Here is a 26,713-nt window from a genome sequence, read left to right as displayed (position 1 = left end):
TACTCTGCATAGAAGTTAAATAAACAGGGTGACAATATACAGCCTTGACGTACTCCTTTTCCTATTTGGAACCAGCCTGTTGTTCCATGTCCACTTCTAACTGTTGCTTCCTGACCTGCATACAGGTTTCTCAAGAGGCCAGTCAGGTGATCTGGTATTCCCATCTCTTTCAGAATTTTCCACAGTTTATTGTGATCCACACAGTCAAAGTGAAAGTGAAGTCGCTCAGTCGTGTCCAACTCTTAGCGACCCCATGGACTGCAGTCCACCAGGCTCCTCCGTCCGTGGGATTTTCCAGGCAAGAGTACTGGAGCGGGGTGCCATTGCCTTCTCCGTTAACAGCGGCTAGGCATATTATATTTACTTGGAGCTGGTATACTTGGTGACAGCCTTAGTGCCCTCAGACACGGCGTGCTTGGCCAGCTCCCCAGGTAGCAGCAAGCCCACAGCGGTCTGGATCTCCCTGGATGTGATAGTCGAGTGCTTGTTGTAATGCGCCAGGCACTATGCCTCGCCAGCAATGCGCTTGAAAATGTCATTGACGAAAGAGTTCGTGATTCCCATGGCCTTGGACAATATGCTGGTGTCCAGATGGACTTGCTTCAGTACCTTGTACACGTTCACGGAGTAGCTCTCCTTGCAGCTGCACTTGCGCATCTTGCCATCCTTCTTCTGGGCCTTGGTCACAGCTTTTTTAGAGCCCTTTTTAGGGGCAGGAGCCGACTTAGCCGCTTCAGGCATGTCTATAATGATAACATCCAACAACACAGAAATATCGTGAAACACAGTCAAAGGCTTTGGCATAGTCAATAAAGCATAAATAGATGTTTTCCTGGAACTCTCTTGCTTTTTATGATCCAGGGGATGTTGGCAATTTGATTCTTAGGTTCCTCTGTGCCTTTTCTAAAACCAATGCCAAAAAATGCTCAAACTACTTCACAATTGCACTCATCTCACATGCTAGAGAGGTAATGTTCAAAATTCTCCAAGCCAGAGTTCACGGATTGTTGAAATCTGGCTTGGAGAATTTGGTGCATTACTTCACTAGCATGTGAGATGAGTGCAATTGTGCGGTAATCTGAGCATTCTTTGGCATTGCCTTTCTTTGGGATTAGAATGAAAATTGACCTTTTCCAGTCCTGTGCCTCTACTCTTTTGTAGAGTCAGAGGGATAGAAGTAATGAGGAACTAAATTCAAAAGCCACAATTGCACTCATCTCACATGCTAGTAAAGTAATGCTCAAAATTCTCCAAGCCAGGCTTCAGCAATATGTGAACTGTGAACTTCCAGATGTTTTAACTGGTTTTAGAAAAGACAGAGGAACCAGAGATCAAATTGCCAACATTGCTGGATCATCGAAAATGCAAGAGTTCCAGAAAAACATCTATTTCTGCTTCATTGAATATGCCAAAGTCTTTGACTGCATGGATCACAATAAACTGTGGAAAATTCTGAAAGAGATGGGAATACCAGACCACCTGACCTGCCTCTTGAGAAACCTGTATGCGGTCAGGAAGCAACAGTTAGAACTGGACATGGAACAACAGACTGGTTCCAAATAGGAAAAGGAGTACGTCAAGGCTGTCTATTGTCACCCTGTTTATTTAACTTCTATGCAGAGTGCATCATGAGAAATGCAGGGCTGGAAGAAGCACAAGCTGGAATCAAGATTGCCAGCAGAAATGTCAATAACCTCAGATATGCAGATGACATCACCCTTATGGCAGAAAGCAAAAAACTAAAGAGTCTCTTGATGAAAGTGAAAGAGGAGAGTGAAAAAGTTGGCTTAAAGCTCAACATTCAGAGAACAAAGATCATGACATCTGGTGCCATCACTTCACGGGAAATAGATGGGGAAACAGTGGAAACAGTGTCAGACTTTATTTTTCTGGGCTCCAAAATCACTGCAGATGGTGATTGCAGCTATGAAATTAAAAGACATTTACTCCTTGAAAGGAAAGTTATGACCAATCTAGACAGCATATTAAAAAGCAGAGACATTACTTTGTCCACAAAGGTGCATCTAGTCTAGGCTATGGTTTTTCCAGTGGTCATGTATGGATGTGAGAGTTGGACTGTGAAGAAGGCTGAGCACCGAAGAATTGATGCTTTAGAACTGTGGTGTTGGAGAAGACTCTTGAGAGTCCCTTGGACTGCAAGGAGATCCAACCAGTCCATCCTAAAGATCAATCCTGGGGGTTCATTGGAAGGACTGCTGTTGAAGCTGAAACTCCAATACTTTGGCCACCGGATGTGAATAGCTGACTCATTGGAAAAGACCCTAATGCTGGGGAAGATTGAGGGCAGGAGGAGAAGGGGACGACAGAGGATGAGATGGTTGGATGGCATCACCGAGTCAATGGACGTGGGTTTGGGTGAACTCCGGCAGTTGATGATGGACGGGGAGGCCTGGCATACTGCGGTTCAGTGACCGAACTGAACTGAAAGTCAAAAGGCAGAACAGAGAGGGAGAGGCAGTGGGGAAGTAAAGTGAAAGGGTCTACAGTCTTGCAAAACATCTCCCAAGGAATGGCCAGCCTTTGGAAAGGGTATATTAATCTCTTCTATTTGCATGTGGGCAGGGACAAACCATCTTTCCATGAGCTGAACAAAAGCCCTTTAGTTTACAGACAAGCAGAGGGACAGGGTCCTTTTAAGCAAGCCACTGTGTATGTTTATAATAACAAAAGCAATAAAAAGCAAGTTAAAGAAACAGTTTCCATCATGGAGTTAGAATTGGCTTTTTCTCTACAACAGGACATGACTTAGCAACTGAACAACTCAATTTTATTCCCAGATGACACAGTGATAAAGATTCTGCCTGCCAATGCAGGAGACACAGGAGAGGCAGGTTTGATCCCTGGGTTGGGAAGATCCCTTGGAGGAGGAAATGGCAACCCACTTCAGTATTCTTGCCTGGAAAATTCCATGGACAGAGGAACTTGGCAGGCTGCAGTCCACGGGATCCCTAAGAGTTGGACATGACTGAGCACGCACAAAAAATGAATTTTAAGCTGAGGGTGAGTTTGGCTTTTAGTATGGTCTTATGAAAAGTTCCAGGGGGCAGTTGTATAAGTATTTGAAATTTAGATTAGAGAGTAGAGATACAGCTTTAGAGGTCAGAAACCCTGAAGCTTTTGCAGAAGCAGTTGGGAAAGATGCACACGGCTTATGAGTAGTGCTTCTGAAATTGAGCAGGACCCTGTAAGGCCCTCCCAGGTATAAAAACCTCTCTGGTGACCCAAGGACGAAAGAGCAGATAAAACCAAGGAGGATCTTGGAATGCAGGAACAGAAAAGCCAGACCCTATCATCCTTCCCTCTCCCATGTTATAACTATTAACTGATTTCAGGTTCTCCTGAGCAGTATAACCTGTCTCCCCTCCTACCCAATAGGGAGGAGATATTTGTGTTAGTCTTCCCCTCCTGCAATATATGTGCCTTATCCAATCAGCAAATGACCCACAAGACCCCCTACCCCACCCCTGTACCCTGGGTATAAAAGTGGACTAAAAAAAGGACCACTGTTCAACACTGGCTCTCCCTTGAGCTGGCCCGCTGTTCTAACAGTGTCTCCCACTCTAATAAACTTTATTTCCCTCTCATATCGGGAAATTCTTTACCAACCCACACCCAGACCATAACACTCTCCATGCTCCTTATTTCTTGTTTACAGGAAAAAAGGCTTCAGCCTACTTAATCTTTCCTGAGTTCTAAAGGGGGCTTCCCTGGTGACTCAGATGGCAAAGAATCTGCCTGAAATGCGGGAGTGCTGTGTGTGTGCTAAGTCACTTCAGTCATGTCCGACTCTTTGTGACCCTTTAGACTGTAGCCCACCAGGCTCCTCTGTCCATGGGATTCTCCAGGCAAGATTACTGAAGTGGGTTGCCATGCCTTCCTGCAGGGGATCTTCCAGACCCAGGAATCAAACACACATCTCTTATGTCTCCTGCATTGGCAGGCAGGTTCATTACCACTAGGGCCACCGGGGAAGCCTGCAATGCAGGAGACCCGGGTTCAATTCCACGGGGTCACAAAGAGTCAGAAATGACTGAGCAACTAACAAAAAGCAGATTCAAATAGTTCCTTACTAGGGAAGGATGTCAGAGCTATGGGAATGGAGGTCAAAGCTATAGTCAAAGCTATGGTTTTTCCAGTAGTCGTGTATGGATTGAGAGTTGGACCATAAAGCAGGCTGAGTGCCAAAGAATTGATATTTTTGAACTGTGGTGTTGGAGAAGACTCCTGAGAGTCCCTTGGAATGCAAGGAGATCCAACCAGTCCATCCTAAAGGAAATCAGTCCTTAATATTCATTGGAAGGCCTGATGCTGAAGCTGAAGCTCCAATACCTTTGCCACCTGGGATGTGAAGAACTGACTGATTTGAAAAGACCCTGATACTGGGAAGGATTGAAGATGGGAAGAGAAGGAGACAACAGAGGATGAAATGGTTGGATGACATCACCGACTTGATGGATATGAGTTCGAGCAAGCTCCGGGAGTTGGTGATGGACAGGGAAGCCTGGTGTGCTGCACTCCATGGGGTAGCAAAGTGTTGACACAACTGAGTGGAAGTGTTGGACACAACTGAGTTGAACTGAACTGAAGGGAAGGGAGGAAATGCAGAAACAAAGGAGGACCAGGGAAGAAACAATAGTGCAGTGATAAAGCAGGTCTTGGTTTCTCCTCAAGGGATATACATATTTTTGAGATCTTTGTCAGGAACAAAGGTCCCAACCCCAATAGAGAATGGCAACTTCAGGCTAAGCACAAGATTCCTGGGGAACCACCACGCTGTTGCCTCACCACCAACCAATCAGAAGAAAGTCATATGCCCTGCAGCTATCACCCCAAATTTCGCCTTTAAAAACTCTTACCCCAAATGATTGGAGAGTTTGAGGTTTTTGAGCATGAGGTTCCTGTTCTCCTTGCTTGGTCCCTGCAGTAAACCTTTCTCTGCTCCCAACTCCAATGTTTCCATTTGTTTAGCCTCCCTTTGCATTGAGCACAAGCACTTGGGTACGGCATCATTTCAATGAAAGGGAAAACATTATATGAATACAATGTCTGGATATGAGAGGAATGAGAGAAGGAGTAAATTCTTCAGATTTTATTAATAACAAGGGAATAACAAGTTATTAATAGCAAGGGAATTATTGTCCTTAGGGTACAGAGAATTTTTAGTTAGGAAAAGAGCATCTGTCATTTTTCAGATTCTGCAGCATTCAGCCTTGAAGATTTTTACCAATGATTATGAATAGTCCAAAAAAAAATGGATTGCCTTTAGCAAAATAGGCTGTGGCTCATATGGTGGAGGTTGTTTTCATCCACCACTAAAATTAACGTGAAGCATGTGTGAGAAGAGTAGAATTAATATGTGAACAAGAGAAAAAGAAACAGCTAAGAGCAAAAGCCCTTTTATGGGCTGAGGTTCTTTAAAATTTCTTTTAATTAATAAACTTTATTTTTTTAGAGCAGTGTAAGGTCATGGAAAAATTAAGCAGCAAGTACAGAGTTCCCATATACTCATGTCCCCACACATGGACAATCTGCCCCACTTTCAAAAAGTGGGAAAGGGACCCGAAGAGACATTTCTCCAAAGAAGACATACAGATGCTTAACATCACTCATTATTAGAGAAATGCAAATCAAAACTACAATGAGATACCATCTCACATCGATCAGAATGGCCATCATTAAAAAGTCTACAAACAACAAATGGTGGAGAGGGTGTGGAGAAAGGGGAACACCCTTGCATTGCTGGTGGGAATGTAGACTGATAGAGCCACTATGAAAGACGGTGTGGAGATTCCGGGAAAAGCTAGGAATAAAAGCACCATATGACCCAGCAGTCCCTTTCCTGGTCATATACCCTGAGGAAACCAAAGTTGAAAAAGACACATGTACCCCAATGTTCATTGCAGCACTATTTACAATAGCTAGAACATGGAAGCAACCTAGATGTCCATTGATAGATGAATTGATAAAGAAGCTGTGGTACGTATATACAATGGAATATTACTCAGCCATAAAAAGGAACACATTTGAATCCATTCAAATGAGGTGGATGAACCTAGAGCCTATTATACAGAGTGAAGTAAGTCAGAAAGAGAAATATAAACATCGTATACTGACACATATATATGGAGTCTAGAAAGATGATACTGATGAATTTATTTTCAGGGCAGCAATGGAGAAACAGACATAGAGAACAGACCTATGGACATGGGGGAAGGGGGGAAGGAGAAGGGGAGATGTATGGAGAGAGTAACATAGAAATGTGTGTGTGTGTCTTAGTCGCCCAGTGGTGTCCGACTCTTTGAGACCCCATGGACTGTAGCCCACCAGGCTCCTCTGTCCATGGAATTCTCCAGGCAAGAATACTGGAGTGGGTGCCATTTCCTTCTCCAACATAGAAATTTACAATACCATATGTAAAATAGATAGCCAATGGCAATTTGCTGTATGAATCAGGGTACTCAAACAGGGGCTCTATGGCAGGTTGAAGGGTGGGCTGGGGAGGGAGACGGGAGGGATATCTGGGAGGGAGGGGACATGGGTGTACTTATGGCTTATTCTTGTTGATGTGTGACAGAAAACCACAAAATTCTGTAAAGCAATTATCCTTCAATTAGAAATTTTTAAAAAATAAACTTTATTTTTTAGAGCAGTTTAAGGTTATGACAAAATTAAGCAGCAAGTACAGAGTCCCCATGTACCCATGTCCCCTCACATGGACAATCTGCCCCGGTGCCAGCGTCCCCCACCAGAGTGGCCTGTTTCTTGCAGATGATGAACTTAAACTGACACACCATCATCACCCAAAGTGGCTTTTTGTCTCATCCTCTTTACAAGGTCTTTCACAAAAGCAGAAGTTTTTAATTTTAGGGACATCTACATCATCAATCATTTCTGATTTCATGGATCATGAAAGTCTGCTGTATCTAAAAAGTCATTGCGATAACATAGGCTGCATAGATTTTCTCCTACGTCATCTTTTATATTTTTTTAGTTTTGCATTTCACATTTAACTCTACTTTGAGTCAATTTTTGTGAAGAAAACTGTGTCTAGATTTTTTCTTTCTTGCATATGGATGTTCACTTGCCCCAGTAACATTTGTCAAAAAGACTATATTTCTCTATTATAATGCTTTTGCCAAAGATCAATTGACTCTCTTTATGGGGTCTATTCTGGGCTCTCTGTTCTATTGATCTATTTGTTTTTTTGCTATAGTGCACTGTCTTAGTGACTGTAGCTATATGCTAAGTCTTGAAGTCATTAGTATCAGTCTTACAATCTTGTTCTTCTCCTTCAATATTTAAATAGCCTGGGTCTTTTCCATTTCAAAATCTTAAGAATCAGTTTTCCTATATCCACAAGATAAATTTCTGAGATTTTGATTGAAAGTGCATTGAATCTATCAAGTTGGGAAGAACTGACAGCTTGACAATAATGAGTCTTTCTATCTATGAACGTGGAATTTCTCTAATTATTTAGTTCTTTGATTTTTTTTTGTCATCAGAGTTTTGTACTTTTCTTTATATAGATTTTATACATATCTTGTTATTTTGCATACTTGGAATAAATTCCACTTCATTATGGTGTATAATTTTTATACATTGTTGGATTTCTTGTTGTTGCTGTTGTTTAGTCACTAAGTCATGTCTGACTCCTTGAAATCCCATAGACTGCAGCACACAAGGTCTCCCTGTCCTTCACTGTCCCTCAGAGTTTGCTCAAACTCATGTCCATTGAGTTGATTATGCCATCTAATCATTTTATCCTCTGTCACCCCCTTCTCCTCCTGCCTTCAATCTTTCCCCGCATTGGGTCTTTTCAAATGAGTTGGCTCTTCGCATCAGGTGGCCAAAATATTGGAGCTTCAGCTTCAGCATAAATCCTTCCAATGACTATCAGGACTGATTTCCTTTAGGATTGACTGGTTTCATCTCCTTTCAAGAGTCTTCTTGAATACCACAGTTCAAAAGCATCCATTCTTCGGCACTCAGCCTTCTTTATGGTCCAACTCTCACACTCATATATGACTACTGGAAAAATCATAGCTTTGACTATTTGGACCTTTGTCAGCAAAGTGACGTCTCTGCTTTTTAATATGCTGTCAAGGTTTGTCATAGCTTTCCTTCCAAGGAACAAGCGTCTTTTAATTTCATGGCTGCAGTCACTATCCACAGTAATTTTGGACACCAAGAAAATAAAATGTGCCATTGCTTCCACTTTTTCCCCATCTATTTGCCATGAAATGATGGGACTGGATGCCATGATCTTCATTTTTTGAATGTTGAGTTTTAAACCAGCTTTTTCACTCTCCTCTTTCATTCTCATCAAGAGGCTCTTTAGTTTCTCTTCACTTTGTGCCATTAAAGTGGTGTCGTCTGCATATCTGAGAATGTTGATATTTCTCCTGGCAATCTTGATTCCAGCCTGTGATTCATCCAGTTTGGCAATTCCCATGATATACTGTGCATATAAGTTAAACAGGGTGACAATATACAGCCTTGTCTTACTCCTTTTCCAATTTTGAACCAGTCATTCCCTGTAAGGTTATAACTATTGTTTCTTGACCTGCATATAGATTTCTCAGGAGACTGATAACCAGACCAGGTGGTCTGGTAGTCCCATCTCTTAAAGGATTTTCCACAGTTTATTTTGACCCACACAATCAAAGGCTTTCACATAGTCAGTGAAGCAGAAGTAGATGTTTTCCTGGAATTCCCTTGATTTCTCTATGACTGAATGAATGTTGGCAAATTGGTCTCTGGTTCCTCTGCCTTTTCTAAATCCAGTTTGTATATCTGGAAGTTCTCAGTTTAAGTACTGCTTGAAGTCTAGCTTGAAGGTTGTTGGATTTTGTTTGCTAATAATTTGTTGCAAAATTTTGCACCAATACTTATGAGAGATATGAGTTTGTAGTTACCTTTTCTTGTAATGTCTTTGTGTGGTTTTGGTAATAGGGTAATTCTAACTTCATGGTTAAGTTACGAATTATGCTCTCATCTTCTGTTTTGTGGAAGAGACTGTAGAGGTTTAGAATAACTTCTTCTTTAAATGTTTAGTTGAAATTAGTAATGAATCCATCTGGGCCCGGTGCTTTCTATTTTAGAAGGTTATTAATTATTAATTCAAACTCTTTAGTAGAATTCATATTGTCTAATTCTACTTGCTTGAATTTTAGTCAAAGTGTCTTTCAAAAATTAGTCCATTTCATCTAGGTTGTCAAATTTGTGGTCACAAAGTTGTTATTTAGCTTATAATTAGCCTTTTTATTTCCATTATAATAATATGCCCACTCTCATTTCTGATATTAGTAATTTGTTTCATTCTACCCTCACCCCCAACCCCCATTTTTCGGTTTTGTTTCCTCAGGGGGAAACTAAGATTACTGATTTTAGATTCTTCTTCTTTTCAAATACATGCATTTAATGCTATCCACTTCCCTTCAAGCAGTGCTTTGGCTGAATCCCATGAATTTTAAGTTGTATTTTTATTTTTACTTAGTTTAAAATTTTTAAATTAAATTTAAAAATTAAACTTAGTTTAAAATTTTAAGCCTTTGACTGTTTGTATCACAACAAACTGTGGAAAATTCTTAAAGAGATGGGAATATCAGACCACCTGACTTGCCTCTTGAGAAATCTGTATGCAGGTCAAAAAGCAACAATCAGAACTGGACATGGAACAATAGACTGGTTCCAAATCAGGAAAAGAGTATGTCAACACTGTATATTGTCACCCTACTTATTTAACTTATATGCAGTGTACATCATGCGAAATGCCAGGCCGGATGAAGCACAAGCTGGAATCAAGATTGCTGGGAGAAATATCAATAACCTCAGATACGCAGATGATACCACTCTTATGGCAGAAAGCAAAGAAGAACTAAAGATCCTCTTGATGAAAGTGAAAGAGGAGGGTGAAAAAGTTGGCTTAAAACTCAACATTCAGAAAACAAAGATCATGCTATCTGGTCCCATCACTTCATGGCAAATAGATGGGGAAACAATGGAAACAGTGACAGACTTTATTTTCTTGGGCTCCAAAAAAGCAGCCATGAAATTAAAAGACACTTGCTCCTTGGAAGAAAACCTATGACCAACCTAAACAGCATATTAAAAGCAGAGACTTTGCTTCGCCAACAAAAATCCGTCTAGTCAAAGCTATGGTTTTTCCAATAGTCATGTACAGATGTGAGAGTTGGACTATAAAGAAAGCTGAGCACCAAAGAATTGATGCTCTTGAACTATGGTTTTGGAGAAGACTCTTCAGAGTCCCTTGGACTGTAAGGAGATCCAACTAGTCCATCCTAAAGGAAATCAGTCCTGAACATTCATTGGAAGGACTGATGCTGAAACTGAAACTCCAATACTTTGGCCACCTGATGCAAAGAACTGACTCATTTGAAAAGACCCTGATGCTGGGAAAGATTGAAAGCAGGAGGAGAAGGGGACGACAGAGGATGAGATGGTTGGATCACATCACCGACTCAATGGACATGAATTTGAGTAATCTCCGGGAATTGGTGATGGGTAGGGAAGCCTGGCATGCTGTGGTCCTTGGGGTCACAGAATTGGACATGACTGAGCAACTGAACTGAACTAAAAATTTTAAATGTCTCTTGTTATTTCTAATTTGACCCATGTGTTATTTAGGAGTGTGTTTGGTAATCTCTAAATATTTGGGAATTTTCTGGTTATCTTTCTGGTTATTGATTTTTAATTTAATTCCATGTGGTCTGATACATTGTATGATTTTTATCATTCTCAATTTGTTAAGATGTTCTTTTTTATGGCCCAGAATGTGGTTTATTTTTGTGTATTTTCTTTCTGACCTTGAGAAGTACCTATATTCTGGTGTTTTTGAGTAAAGTAGTCTACTGCTGGAGAAGGCAATGGCACCCCACTCCAGTACTCTTGCCTGGAAAATCCCATGGACGGAGGAGCCTGGTAGGCTGCAGTCCATGGGGTCACTAAGAGTCGGACACGACTGAGCGACTTCACTTTCACTTTTCACTTTCATGCATTGGAGAAGGAAATGGCAACCCACTCCAGTGTTCTTGCCTGGAGAATCCCAGGGACGGGGGAGCCTGGTGGGCTGCCACCTATGGGATTGCACAGAGTCGGGCACGACTGAAGTGACTTAGCGGCAGCAGCAGCAGCAGCAACAGCAGCATGGTGTATCTTTCTCCATCCTTTTACTTTATTCTGTGTGTGTCTTTATATTTAAGGCGGTTTCTTGTAGAAACCATATAGGTGGTCTTCTTCTTTGGTTTGTTCTGATAATGTCTGTTTTTTAGTTGATATATTTGTACCATTGTTGCTTAAAGTGATTACTGATAGAGCTGGATTACTATCTATCATATTAACTTTTTTCTACTTGTTTTCCTTGTATTCTGTTCCTATTTTTGTCTTCCATTCTTTTTCTGATAATTGTGCTTTTAATTGGGTATTTTATATGACTCTATTTTCTCTTCCTTCTTAACATATCAATTATGCTTAAAAATATTAAAGTGGTCATCATATGCATTTGCAATTAAACCAATTCCATTTTCAAATAACATTATACCACTTCATGCTTCATAATAAAATATTCCGAATTCCTCCCTCTTCCTTTGGTGTAATTTACCTATTATACATAAGCTGTAATTTACCTCCTATCAGGTCAGATCAGATCGGTCGCTCAGTTGTGTCCGACTCTTTGCGACCCCATGAATTGCAGCACGCCAGGCCTCCCTGTCCATCACCAACTCCCAGAGTTCACTCAGACTCACGTCCATCGAGTCAGTGATGCCATCCAGCCATCTCATCCTCTGTCGTCCCCTTCTCCTCCTGCCCCCAATCCCTCCCAGCATCAGAGTCTTTTCCAATGAGTCAACTTTTCATATGAGGTGGCTAAAGTTCTGGAGTTTCAGCTTTAGCATCATTCCTTCCAAAGAAATCCCAGGGCTGATCTCCTTCAGAATGGACTGGTTGGATCTCCTTGCAGTCCAAGGGACTCTCAAGAGTCTTCTCCAACACCACAGTTCAAAAGCATCAATTCTTCAGTGCTCAGCCTTCTTCACAGTCCAACTCTCACATCCATACATGACCACAGGAAAAACCGTAGCCTTGACTAGACGAACCTTTGTTGGCAAAGTAACGTCTCTGCTTTTGAATATGCTATCTAGGTTGGTCATAACTTTCCTTCCAAGGAGTAAGCGTCTTTTAATTTCATGGTTGCAGTCACCATCTGTAGTGATTTTGGAGCCCAGAAAAATAGAGTCTGACACTGTTTCCACTGTTTCCCCATCTATTTCCCATGAAGTGGTGGGACCGGATGCCATGATCTTCTATACATAAGCTATAATCCTTAAATACACTTTTACCATTATTATGTTGAACAAACTGCTACTTGTTAGATCAATTAAAAATAAGAAAAATAAAAGTTTTTATTTTACTCTTAGTCTTCACTAATGCTCTTTGTTTTTCTGTAGATCTGAGATTCTAACTTTCATAATTTTCCTTCTCTCTGAAGAACTTCTTGTGTAAGGCAGATCTACTGGCCACAAATTCCCTCAACTTTTTTCTGAGAAAAGTTGTTCCTTCACTTTTGAGGGTTAGTTTCCCAGTATACAGAACTCTATGTTGTTGTTTTTTCAACATTTTATTTCATTTTCTTCCTGCTTGTATGGCTTCTGAGGGGAAATAGGATATAATTCTTATCTTTGTTCTGTATATATGGTAAGGTTTTTTTTTCCTCTAGATTCTTTAGAGATTTTTTCCTTTATATTTTCTTTTCTGCAGGTCTAATATAATACACCTAGGTATTGGTGCTTTGGCACATCCTTACTTGATGTTCTCTGAGCTTCCTGGATCTGTGATTAATTTAGGGAATTTCTCAGTTAATATTGCTTCAAATATTGCTTCTATTCCTTTCTTTCTTTTCCTACTCTATTCCCATTACATCTATTTGACACCTTCTGCAGTTCTCCAACAATTCTTGGCTATTTTTTACGTTTGTTTTTTTAACACTGTATTTTCTCTATTCATATTTTTCTTTATCGATTTTGGAAGTACCTACTTTCATACCCTCAAGCTCAGAGATTCTTTCCTCAGACGTGTCCAGCCTACTAAGTTCATCAAATTCATTCTTCATTCCTATTACAATGTTATTGACCTCTAGAATTTTTTTTATTCTTTCTTAGAATTTCCATGTCTCTGCTTATATTACCCATCTGTTCTTGCACAGTAATTACTATTCCATCAGCACTCATGATCTTATATTTCCACCATCTGTGCTGTATCTCTGAGTCTGGTTTCAGTGTTCGCTCTGCCTCTTCCAACTGTTTTTTGTCTCTCATCGTGACTTGCCATTTTTTTTTTTTTTTGAAAGCTGGGCAAGGTGTACTGGGTGAAAAGCACTCTGATAAATAGGCCTTTAGCAATGTGGTGGGAGGGGTGGAGTGGGCGAGTCTTCTTGAGTCCTGTGATCAGGTCTCGGTGTTTTACTCAGCCTATGCCTCTGAGCTGTGAGTGTCACAAGTGTTCCTCCATTCCCCACTGCCACAGATTAAGTGGGACATGGCTAGAGGGTGCTAGAGTTTGAGTACATCCTTTCCCCAGGTCATTTAGGCTCTGATAAAATTCCCAGAGTTTAGCCTCTGGTAATACAATTTCTTTTGAGCCTAATTTAAAAGAACAATGCTCTGGCATATTTCAAAATGGTTATTTTTCCCCTGCTTCCCTGCCAGTCCTCCAAGGGGATTTTTTTTCTTTTCCTGGTAATTCACTGTGGGAAGTTGGCAGAGTTCCAGGAAGTAAAACTCATGAAACTAAATAGACGCGCCACCCCCCCCCCCCCCCCCCCCGCCCCTGGAATTTCTAACTCTTAAGGTTTATTCAAGATATGTGTGTGTGCGCTTCACTCTTCAGGCTTCCCTGGTGGCTCAGATGGTGAAGAATCCGCCTGCAATGTTGGAGACATAGGTTTGATCCCTGGGTTGGGACATCCCCTGGAGAAGGGCATGGCAACCCATTCCAGTATCGTTGTCTCCATGGAGAATCCCCATGGACAGAGGAGCCTAGCAGTTTACAGTCCATGGGGTTGCAGAGTTGGACACAATGAGTGACTAAGCCCAATCCATTACTCTTTGGGTTTCCCTACATAGGCACTGGTTTTCAAGGAGGTGTTTGCCTGTAGGTTTCTGTTCTGGTAAATTGTGCTTCTCTGTATGGCCAATCTCTCCAATTTTGTTGCTGTTGCTGTTTAGTTGCTAAGTCGTGTGGATGCTTTTGCAACCTCATGGATTGTAGACCTCCAGGCTCCTCTGTCCATGGGATTTCCCAGAAAAGAATACTGGAATGGGCTTCCATTTCCTTCTGCAGGGGATCTTCCTGACCCAGGGATTGAACCCGTGTTTCCTGCACTGCAGGCGAATTCTTTATGGCTGAACCACCATGGACGCCCTCTCCAATTTTGAGGGCAGCTTTTTATCCTGTCACCTCACTTCTTTGGAGGATCTAAGAATAGTATTTTGAGTTTTCACTTTGTTCAGATTTTTGTTAGGATAGAGTGGCAACTTCCAAGCTCATTTAAACTGGGTTTAATCCGTCAGTGTCATTGTGGTCTCATTATGCTGGCCCCAGCACGCCCTGCTCACATTCTCTTGTATTTCCTTCTCCCCTTTTAGGATTCCTAGCTCTAACACAAAGACCATGTTCAATCTACCTTGATTCACCTTAGTAGTTATGATATACAACCATGAAAAACAAAGGAAAAGAAAAATCTATCCAGGAACTAAGCTGAGAAAAAGGAGATACTTTTTTAAAGTAAAACTTAGGACTAGATATTGTTTGGTATTTCTCCATTGGTTTATTTGACAAGGATTTTTTTTTTTTTAATGTTTGTCCTTGTCAACTGGAAAAAAAAAAAACCTACACAATGTAAAAGGTGAGAATTATGTTTTCTTTGGTGGTAACCCCAGGATACCATCTCTCAGATAACTCTGAAGGACTTTTCTGAAGAGGTAAAGAAGGAGTCAGGATATACAAGTGTTTTTGCCAAACAAAAACCCCAAAACCCAGGAAGTGGAAGATCAAAAGATTCCTGCTAATCAAAAGAAAACAGACATCTGAAGCTAGTGAATTTAGTTCTGTCCACACATGGGAAGATGCAAGACCCTGGGAGTATTGAAATGCTTTCTTTGATAGGGCCACTATTCCATTTTTCTGCACCCTGAGTCCCCTCGGGGCGCACAGTCACTGCAGTGGCAGCCTGTTTACCTCCCCTCGGGAGCCACTGTCCTGACCATCAGGCTGGGGTGGGGGCAGGGGGCAGTGGCTGAGGGTTTTACATCCTTTGTTTACTGAAATGAGAGGTGACATTCTTTGTCCACATGCTCTTGTTTTTCTAGTTGAAACTCCTATCTTGTGTAGTCAGGAATAGGTAAACAACCATGATTTACTAAAAGTCTGGGCTTCCCAGGCGGCACTAGTGGCAAACAACCTGCCTGCCAATGCAGGAGACGTAAGAGGTGTGGGTCTGATCCCTGGGTGGGGGAGATCTTCTGGAGGAGGGCATGGCAACCCACTCCAGTCTTCCTGCCTGGAGAATCCCGTGGACAGAGGAGCCTGGAGGGCTACAGTCCAGAGGGTTGTAAAGAGTCGGATATGACTGAAGCAACTTAGCATGCACGCATGCACTGAAAGACTAAAGTAGAGGTCTTTTATGGGTACTTTTATGGGTACATCTGTTTCTGCCCTTCAAGAAACAGATGTACACTGTGGCAAAACCTTGTTAAAAATGTCTCTTCAGGCAAGATGCAAGATAGTAAAGCTGTCTTTCTAGTCAGCCTGTCATGAATAAAAAAGACAAGGGCAATCTCCACTATCTTTGAGTGAATCAGAATAGGATAAAGGTGAAGACAGGGAGATAGAAAAAAGTTCCACGTCTAAGATAGTAGATATGACCATCCTTTCATGTCTGAATAGTGCGTGTGTGTGTGTGTGTGTGTGTGTGTGTGTGTGCAAAGTCGCTTCAATTGTATCCTACTCTTTGCAATCCTATGGACTATAGCCCGCCAGGTTCCTCCGTCCATGGGATTCTCCAGGCAAGAGGACTGGAGTGGGTTGCTGTGCCCTCCTCCAGGGGATCTTCCCAACCCAGGGATCGAACCCACATCTCTCATGTCTCCTGCATTGGCAGGCGGGTTCTTTACCACTAGCGCCACCAGGAAAGCCCCTGAATGGTAGAACCCTGCTCAAAGCAGTAAGAAATATCTCCCTTGAAAATGTCAGTGCCTTTGGAATTTTGGGTATTAATAGTCTTTACTGTTCATTTTCTTTTAGCTCATATGAATGGCTTATTACTTCAACTAACACATATTTCATTCCTTTTTTAGTATATTCATGACGGTTAAATCTCAAATGAAAACTGCATATGTAGACTTTTAAGAATGTTGTAACATCAGACACAAAATCTACCTAGTGATCTTTACAACAATCAAGAGAGAAAAAGAAGTTAATAAAAATTGAAGCAGCAGAAGGGGGCAGTAAAACGCAGCAGAATGCTCTGGAAGATTTTTTAATATGCTTTCTTATTTTTAGTTAACAGAATTCTCCAACAAATTTCAGAGACTAATGCATTTTATATAACAGATATATGTATTTGTCTAAAATGAACACAGAAACACTAAACACAGACACAGGTGAAAAACATAAATCTCACATGATTATAATCTTATTTTTTTATGCTGTGACACATCATGGCATAATAATCAAAGTACTTTTCCACACAGGACAGGATTTAGCCATTTTGATTTGGTCTGGGACATTTAATATTCCCCCATGATCAGCATCCCCAAATGCACTACCCATTCTATTTTACTGTCCAGACTTACCAAAGTTAATAAATCATAACAGTTTTCCCTCAAGTCCATAAGCGGACTTCCTTTCTAAACTGCACCCATCCTTAAAGTGTCATTTTTATCCTTGAACTATTTTCTGACAACATAGGTATACGCAACTCTCTCTATTGTGCTACAGAAGTTACAGATTAAACCAAGTAGTTTAACCGAATAGGTATTTTTTAATTGAATTTCCACTATGAAATGGAGTTCAATTTCTTTAAGTTCCAAGTAGTCTAAATGTGATTATTCGCAACACCCTGTTTTGTTCTCACTTTGAATTTAGTCTCCCTGCAAACAATAGAACACACTTTTATATGCAGCAGGTATACAATTAAGATCAGATGAGGACAATGATGATGATGACTTCAAAATGAATTCAGGATTACAATATAAAGCCAACAGAGTCAGAATATGAATTCTTCCTTGGCGTCTAACCAAACTCAAATTGATAACCCTAAATATCCACTTAAAATTTGAGTAGACACATCCTACCACTTAAAATGAAACAGAAAACTGGAATTATTAAAAGACTGTTTACATCTATGCTCTTAGTTGAAATTTCATGTACGACTCAGTACAATAAATGGGAGTGTCACAAATGGAATGATTAAATATGACTAGAGGAGAAAGGCTTCCTGGGTGAGATGGAATTTTAGTCATTTGTCTCACGTAGAATCACATTAAGCAAAATGTTGAAAAAAAAGATGATTGTCTTTTTTTAAAGGGCTCTACAATGCTGCTACTTTTTTCTTTTCTCTTTTTTGGGGGGTGGGGGAGGGGGGTGGCATTTCACCTTCAGACACCCCTCCCGACCACAAGACAGAATCAAACAAATGCAAAAGATGATGAAATTGAAAATTGTCAAAATCACCCTTCCTTCATATCCATTCCATCCGAATTCCTCATCAAATTACCTTCCAAAATGAGCCTAGAAAACTGGCCCTAATAAACCCAGACAACTGAAAAGTGAGTGTAATGTTGTACTTTAATCCTTTGTCACAACTCATTATCCTAGAGAAGTAGGCAGAAAACATGCACACAAACCAATCTTTAAAAATCTACTTCCTTCAATTGGTATCTCCTGTGAAGAGCTGGCGACCAAAACAGTGAAAATCACTGCAGCAGAGAAAGAAATGCCATAAAGCAGATCTTTTGGACGGTGAGCATCCTTAAACATCCCGGTCACCTCCGCTTCACTTGTTCATGGGAGGAGAGGTTACAGCGGTGACCCCTCAATCTCAGATTGACTATTTACAGGATAAGTGCTCAGGGTCAGTTTTGAGGGGAGGAATTTACCTTTATTTCCTCTCTCCAAGAAGCAACGTCGGGGTGGTGGCATGAAGAACAGTATTTTTTATGTTGAAAACAACTTAGCTAGAAAAAGAACCTACAGGTACGTATACACTGACTACTGCTATTACAGTTCATTCGGTCAAGTAAAAAAATAAAAAAATTAAAGTATTAATAAAAATATTAAAGTATTAATAAAAAATTAAAAATTAATGGATGTGCGTACATCTACACGAGGTTAAGAGTAGTCACTGAAACCAGGACACATCTGAAATACATGACATGAGTAAAACATGTCAGCCTTTCTTGGCCCGATTCTCCCCAGTCTCTCCAGACTGTGACTTCCTCGGCCCCCAAAAGCCGAGGGACCAGACGTGGGGGGACGGGGGTGGGGGCGCGCGAGGGAATTCCCTGCGCTCCGGAACGTCCCAGCCCCCTGATCAATTCCGGGAGAGGAAGCAAGCCAGGAGGCCGCCCTCCCCACCCACGCCCTCACCCAGAAAATCTACCTCGGACCCCCTCTCGGAAGCCTCGGTCCCAACCGCGACAGAAGGAAAGGAATCTGGCGCGAAGCCCGGCGCCAGCGGCGGAGAAACCGGCCGAGGGGCGCTGGAAGGTCTGAACTGGAAGGGGGCGATCCTCTTTGCACCCACCGTAGGGAAGCCAAGCGCGACTCCCCAAGTTTCCGATTTTCTAGTTTGCGTAGCTAAAAAAAAAAGAAAGAAATCCTACCCCAACCCGGGTCTTGCGCAATTGTTTAAGTAGAAAGAGGGGGAAAAGTTTTGGAAGGGGGGAAGGAAAGGCGGAAAGAAACAGTCATGCCGTCACGTGGGCTATTTCACGCATAAAAGGAAGGTCCTCTCCGTTAGCTTCCAGTTGTCAAAGGACTCGCAGTGAACGTCAGAGGACGCCCCGGAACTCCGCACCGCGCCTCCTCCGGCCCCGCAGCTCCGATCCGCGCACCTCCACGCCTCCGCCGGCCCCGCGCCCCGCCCGCAGCCGAGATGCTCGCCCGGGCCCTGCTGCTCTGCGCTGCCGTGGCGCTCAGCGGTGCAGGTGAGTGAGTTCCTGGCGCCTGTGCCCGGGATTCCGCGGCTCCGTCCACCCGGGCTGAGTTTCTGCTCAGACTTCTCCCGGGAACTCCAGGTGTTATAAATACTCCCAGAATTCAGAGGCCGAGTCCGGACGGATAGCCCCGCTTTGCCCTCAGCTCTGATCTTCATGGGCCAGTTATTGCACCCATCTTTTCTCATCTGCTAAATAGGAACGGGGATACTAATTTGCAGGTTGTCACAAGAAGATCTGATCAATATATGTGAGGTGCTTTTGTATAGCACCTAACTGCTATTGAATGAAAATAATTGTATTATACAATTTCCCTAGTTAGTGCTTTCCCGTCCCAGGGAATACCAGATTGTTTTTTTAAGATAAACAGAATAGCTTAAAAGCAAGCTGTTTTTATTTTGCAAATTTCTTTATAGTTGGTTTTTGTCGTTTTTTTTAATGTAAATTAAGTCACGCCACCTTAATACTGTAAATCATTCAATGATCTCTCCTGACACGTAGAATAAAACCCAAATTCCCATAAAACCCGAAGGATCTGCCTTCACCTTTTCTGAATTTAGCTTCCAGCTCTCCCTCTCCTGCTGTCAGGCATGCCTCAGGGCCTTTGCACTTGTTTTCCTCTCAACTTAGAATGTTCTTCCTCCAGATCTTTATCCAGCTTTATGACAGAGAAGAAAGAAGTAGGAAAAAAAAAAAACCCCAAAGTTTGATTAAAATACTTGATCTATTCACTTTAGTTTTGAAAGTCCTACTTTGAGCCTCTTCTAAAGGCTAATTTGAGCATCTAAAGTTTCTAAGAAAAATTTAGCAACATGATTTCCCTGGTGGAATATTCTGTTACCTTTATTTAGAAAAGGAAGTTGGTATTTCTACATTATAACCATTCTGTGAGGCAAGTCGGGGGGGAAAAAAAAAAAAGTTTTCCCATGACTACCTGTATATTTCTTGAATTTTTTATTGTGAAGTTGACTCATAGTAAGTAAAGCAATTAAATGCTTAAGATTGACACTGAAAAATTATTCATTCACTGTCTGTACTGTTTTTGTAGCAAATCCTTGCTGTTCCCATCCATGCCAGAATCGAGGTGTATGTATGAGTGTAGGATTTGACCAGTATAAATGTGACTGTACCCGAACAGGATTCTACGGTGAAAACTGTACCACACGTAAGTTTGTTGTTGAGTGCCCTCATTTGGAATGGGGTATATACAGTTATCATTTTACAGAATTGTGCTTATAATGTGTCCCGTTAATTTCTTTTTCTTCTCATTGCAGCCGAATTTCTGACAAGAATAAAATTACTCCTGAAACCCACTCCCAACACAGTGCACTACATACTTACCCACTTCAAAGGAGTCTGGAACATTGTCAATAAGATCTCCTTCCTGCGAAATATGATTATGAGATATGTGTTGACGTGTAAGTACACATCACTTTCTAGTGTTCTCAGCTGCCTCAAAGAGAAATGTACTTTACAAATTTTAGATTTTAAAACTTAATTCAAAACATGTTTAAATATACCATTTTAGTTTGCCTACTATCTTAATGGCCAAAAATATTGACATCTGAATCCCTTGAAGTTTCTAAAGTTCTGTCTCACAGGCAGAATTCTACTTAAAATACTGCATGCTTCTGCTGACCTTCACTGTTCTCCACAGTTTGTGAAAGATGCCTGGTCCAGTTGTTTATTGAATGGCCATGGGGCACAGAATTGCACCCATTAAAATAAATGAATAATTTGGATTGGGGTCGGCGAGAAAGTAACTTTTATTTCTAATGTGAGTGTCAAGCACAGACGTTTTGCTCATGGGCCTCTTGAACAATAAGTGGATGGTTATTTGAAAAAAATGAAAATGGCTAGACCAAAACATCTTCTGTAAAGAATATATACTTTATCAAAGATGCCTTTTAATGCATCATTCTTTCCTCTTTTTTGAGCACCAGTAGCAGGCTTTAAAGTATGATTGCTTTAAAATAGAGTATCTTTGTATTAATTAAATTAAATTTATTCTAGTGCCACTTTGTACATTATACAATAAAAATGAGCATTGATTTGCCTTGTGGATGGGAACAAATAACATTTTTTTTCCTCTAAAATTTCAGCGAGATCACATTTGATTGAGAGTCCACCAACTTATAATGTGCACTACAGCTATAAAAGCTGGGAAGCCTTTTCTAACCTGTCTTATTATACCAGAGCTCTTCCTCCTGTGCCTGATGACTGCCCAACACCCATGGGTGTGAAAGGTGAGTGAGAGGAGACAGAGTTATATTAACTGTAACTGGGATTGGATTGATACCTAGAAATTTTGATCCCAAACTATGATTATTTGTTAATAAAACCATTTTTTCCCTTCTTATGTATATCTCTGGATATTTTTTGAAATTGTGAGTCCATGTAAACTATTCCATGGAAGGAAATAGGCATTTTGGTATGAAAAAGTGAAAATGTTAGTCACTCAATTGTGTCTGATTCTTTGCGACCCCGTGGACTGTGGATAGCCAGGCTTCTATGTCCATGGAATTCTTCAGGCAAGAGTACTTGAGTAGGTTGCCATTCTTTTCTCTAGAGTATCTTCCTAACCTAGGTATCGAATCTGGGTCTTCTGCTTTGCAGGCAGATTCTTTATCATCTGAGCCACCAGGGAAGCCCAGACATTTTGGTATAATGTCATATGTTCTCAAATTCTTTCATTAAAACTGAATTGATACTAGTTAAAGTAGATTATTCAGTAAGAGGCTGTTCCCCTATATCTTAGAACTTCCATTAATATGATCCTGTTCAAAGTTGTATTTTTCCTGTAAGTGAAGAAGACCCTAGTAAATTGACAGTTCACTCTCCGCTTCCTTAAATATATAGATGGGTTCTTATTTTGGCTTTCTCATTTTTTATAGGGAGGAAAGAGCTTCCTGATTCAAAAGAAGTTGTGAAAAAAGTACTTCTAAGAAGAAAGTTCATTCCTGATCCCCAGGGCACAAATCTGATGTTTGCATTCTTTGCCCAGCACTTCACCCATCAATTTTTCAAGACAGATTTTGAACGAGGACCAGCTTTCACTAAGGGAAAGAACCATGGGGTGAGACAGAGTTAAATGAGAATTTGTAGCAAATCAAGTTCTATGTGTAAAAACCTTAATGGAGTTTCCATTTTATCTCACTGGTTGAATAAAAAAATACATAACACATACTTACATACGTATATACAGATTATTATTTGTAGTTTGACTCATATTTTTAGTTTAAAATATTGGATCTGCAAAAAAGTTGTCTTCAAAAAAATTTGTTACCTTGATTATGCTGCCTTAAATATTATAAGGTGAGATTTTTGCAGCATTATTATCTCTTGGGTTTCAGTGACATAGCTTCAATGAATAAGTATTTTATATCAAAACATTTTCTGCTGCTTTTTAAAAGAAATATCATATAATTAGAGTGAAAATTTCTTATACAGGTTCCATATGAGACACTAATAGGAGACATTTAGATTTATAAGCTATGGGGTTATTTTTAGTGGATAAGCAAGTTAATTTATTATTTTGTGGCTGTGAAAAAAAATGTGTTACTGAAAATTTTAAAGCAAACTACATCATCACATTATCTAGTAATAAATACATCCTAGGCATTTTACATAAGAACAACTTCAGTAGCAAATCAAAAATTTTCCATAATCTTCTAGGTGGACTTAAGTCACATTTATGGTGAATCTTTAGAGAGACAGCATAAGCTGCGCCTTTTCAAGGATGGAAAAATGAAATATCAGGTTTGTTCCATTTAAATATTAAGAATTCATTACCACTAACCACCCACCTATGTTCCAAATCTCTAATGATGAAAATTTGTTTCTTACTTCTTCTTACTGATACTTTTTTAGATGATTAATGGAGAGATGTATCCTCCCACAGTCAAAGATACTCAGGTCGAAATGATCTACCCGCCTCATGTTCCTGAACACTTGAAGTTTGCTGTGGGCCAGGAAGTCTTTGGTCTGGTGCCTGGTCTGATGATGTATGCCACCATTTGGCTACGGGAACACAACAGAGTGTGTGATGTGCTTAAACAAGAGCATCCAGAATGGGGCGATGAGCAGTTGTTCCAGACAAGCAGGCTAATCCTGATAGGTAAGCAAGAAGAGCAAATCACTTAAAGAAAATCCTCTTCCTCAAAGAAAACTAACTTGTTTCCTTTGCTTGGGAGGAATATAATTCTGGGGGAGTGTCATGCATGTACAATCACCTGCTCCATATTCATTCAGTCCTTCAGCTGGATTGCTCAGACACCTACCTCTCAATGGAGGAAAAGAAAATCTAGATAGGAATGCCAAATGACCAGTTGCATTTCAGTTGCTTGAACATTTGTGAGCAGAAAGAATTCATGTTTTCAATTTTTTATTTTGTGCCTGTAGGAGAAACTATTAAGATTGTGATTGAAGACTACGTGCAGCACTTGAGTGGCTATCACTTCAAACTGAAGTTTGACCCAGAGCTGCTTTTCAACCAACAGTTCCAGTACCAGAACCGTATTGCTGCTGAGTTTAACACGCTCTACCACTGGCATCCCCTTCTGCCTGACGTCTTTCAGATTGATGGTCAGGAGTACAACTATCAGCAGTTTATCTATAACAACTCTGTCTTACTGGAACATGGTCTCACTCAGTTTGTTGAATCATTCACCAGGCAAAGGGCTGGCAGGGTAAGCATTATTAGTGAAAAATAAAATAAAACCACGGACTGGTTGGTAACTAGAATGTCTGCTGCAGGAAAGATTTTTCTTAAACTTACTGAAAGATTAATTATTGCTAGTAATCTTTCCTTGAAATAAGAAGGCTGTGTAATATATATATTTAATATTATATGATCTTGATTATAATATAATTTTACCATTATAATCTAAATCATAGAAATAATCTATAAATATTCCAAACTTATAGTTTAGGTCTCCACTGGTAGCTTCAGTTTACCTACTTGGCACTCAAGGGATGTTTTTAAAATAGAAATCTTGGGAATTCCCTGGTGGTGCAGTGGTTAGAATTTCTTGCTCTCACTGCTGAGGGGCTGGGTTCAGTCCCTGGTCAGGGAACTAAAATCCCACAGGCCACTTAGCATGGCCAAAAAAAAAAAACAAAAAAAAATCTTACATATGCCTAAAACTCAATTAATGTGTTCTACAATTTAATTCATATTCCACAGGTCGCTGGCGGTAGGAATCTTCCAGTCGCAGTAGAGAAAGTATCAAAGGCTTCAATTGACCAGAGCAGAGAGATGAAATACCAGTCTTTTAATGAGTATCGCAAACGTTTTCTGCTGAAGCCCTATGAATCATTTGAGGAACTTACAGGTGGGAAACGGTTTCTAAACTCCTTCAAAGAGTCAAGGGGCAAATGGAAACAACAGAGAAATTGAAAGCAAATTGAGCGAAGGGGTAAAACTCCTCATTTTGTCAAAAGTTTGACATTGGTTGTATCTCTGTCCTTGTCACCCTCACAGGAGAGAAGGAAATGGCTGCAGAGTTAGAAGCGCTCTATGGAGACATAGATGCCATGGAGTTTTATCCCGCCCTTCTGGTAGAGAAGCCCCGTCCAGACGCCATCTTTGGGGAGACCATGGTAGAAGCTGGAGCACCATTCTCCCTGAAAGGACTTATGGGTAATCCTATATGCTCTCCCGAGTACTGGAAGCCTAGCACTTTCGGTGGAGAAGTAGGTTTTAAAATCATCAACACTGCCTCAATTCAGTCTCTCATCTGCAGTAACGTGAAAGGCTGTCCCTTTACCTCATTCAGTGTTCAAGATACGCACCTCACCAAAACGGTCACCATTAATGCAAGCTCTTCCCACTCTGGACTAGATGATATCAACCCCACAGTCCTACTAAAGGAACGTTCAACCGAACTGTAGAAGCCTAGCGATCATATTTATTTATTTATATGAACTGTTTCTTTTAACTTAATTATTTAATATTTATATGAAACTCCTTGTGTTACTTAACATCTTCTGTTAAGGAGAAAAAGGGGGTCATGCTTGTGAAGATTTTCATGTTGATTTTAAAGATGTCGAAGTTTCTTCAAGTTAAAGGGGAAAGCAGTTTTCATTCTTCTGTACAATCCAATGGGAAATGAGTATGACATTTTTTACTTGAATTTCAACTTATAATAAGAACAAAAGCTAAGTTTGAACATGTAAGTGCTGTTGCAAGATGACAAAATGCTGCACATTTCGACACTATCATATTTCCAGGGTGTCTCCTATGATGCCTGAGAAACAGCTGTCTACTCACTGGTCCTTTTCAGTCTCCTTTTAGCCATTTTCAGATCAGTTTACTTCGACTATTTTGTTTTCCTGGTTTTAAGGTCTGAGTGTGTTTTTTTGGACTCTGCCTGTACTTTCTTACCTGAACTTATGCAAGTTTTCAGGAAATCCTCAGCTCAAAACTACTACAAAAGGCCTTTACAAAAAGGTATACATTCATTTTAAGTGAAAGGCAAAGAACTTTACAAATAAACTATAACCTGATTAAGAGCCCAATACCTTAAAGCTCTAGGGGGTTCTCGACACCAAGAACGTATTCCTATTCTAATTAATGTCTTTCCTCATTTAAAAGCAAATAATTGCTGAATAGTTCCCAGGGAGACAGTGCTTCTTTTCCACATCTCATTGTCAGTTGACATTTTCTGGTACTGTATATTAATTTATTGAGAGCTATTATGTCTTCTTAGGATGACTATTATAAACTGGGTTTAAGGCTACATGATGTTCTTTGTTGGCATTATGTCAGAATCAGTGTATCTTGTGGGATTACCTCTCCAAATTATTACTATAACATTAGTGTTTGGATTAAGATTTGTGAAAACATGTGAGGAATCCAACTCTGGTATACTGAGATGGAAAGTTGGAATTCGCCTTTAAGGCTTACCTACTCACCAGCCCACAGAGAACGTTGTCTCGTTACCCTGGATGTGCTGACACTGACAGTGTGTACGTTTTTGAAGGACTTGTGGATGTTTCATTAATTCATTCACCCCTAACTTCTGGAGAAACATTCTTTACAAAGCACTGTGGGTCTTAATATTTTTAAATCATGCACTGAAAATCAGTATTTATGTAAATAATTGAACAGGTATGCCTGTTAGGCAAAGGGAGAAAAATGAAATTTCATTAAAGAGAAATAACTCAGGGGAATTTTTAGGATTTTATGTTTAAATGATTTATGGTTAATAAAGAGTCAATAGTAGAAGAGCTTGTATTAAAAAAACTGTTACCTTCATTGATTTTTTTAAAAAACTGATTTGTTAAATATCTGAATGACTGAATCTGGGAATTTGGAATATATGAGTGTTTTGGTGCCTCAGACTATGATTAAATTAATTTATGTAAACTGTAAGTGTTGAAACAAATAGCTGTTTATTTTTGTATTATTTAAAAATTGAAAACCTCTTCTAAAATAAATTTTGACTGTTTCTGTA

General features: G+C 40.3%; 1 protein-coding gene and 1 pseudogene across 1 annotated transcript; one reads left to right on the top strand and one right to left on the bottom strand.

Moving 5' to 3' along the window:
- Positions 1–360: 360 nt before the first annotated feature.
- Positions 361–741, bottom strand: LOC113906199 (annotated as a pseudogene).
- An 18,264-nt stretch (positions 742–19,005) lies between these two features.
- PTGS2 (prostaglandin-endoperoxide synthase 2) lies at positions 19,006–26,713 on the top strand. Its single transcript, XM_027565599.1, has 10 exons — positions 19,006–19,247; positions 20,305–20,421; positions 20,531–20,674; positions 21,359–21,502; positions 22,151–22,332; positions 22,932–23,015; positions 23,127–23,373; positions 23,658–23,944; positions 24,442–24,589; positions 24,739–26,713. Exons 1-10 carry the CDS (start codon positions 19,196–19,198, stop codon positions 25,146–25,148), a joined length of 1,815 nt encoding a protein of 604 aa, XP_027421400.1. The 5' UTR covers positions 19,006–19,195; the 3' UTR covers positions 25,149–26,713.

This window comes from Bos indicus x Bos taurus, chromosome 16, assembly GCF_003369695.1.
Source record: "Bos indicus x Bos taurus breed Angus x Brahman F1 hybrid chromosome 16, Bos_hybrid_MaternalHap_v2.0, whole genome shotgun sequence".
NCBI lineage: Eukaryota > Metazoa > Chordata > Mammalia > Artiodactyla > Bovidae > Bos > Bos indicus x Bos taurus.
This window is presented reverse-complemented; position numbering and strand designations above follow the sequence as displayed.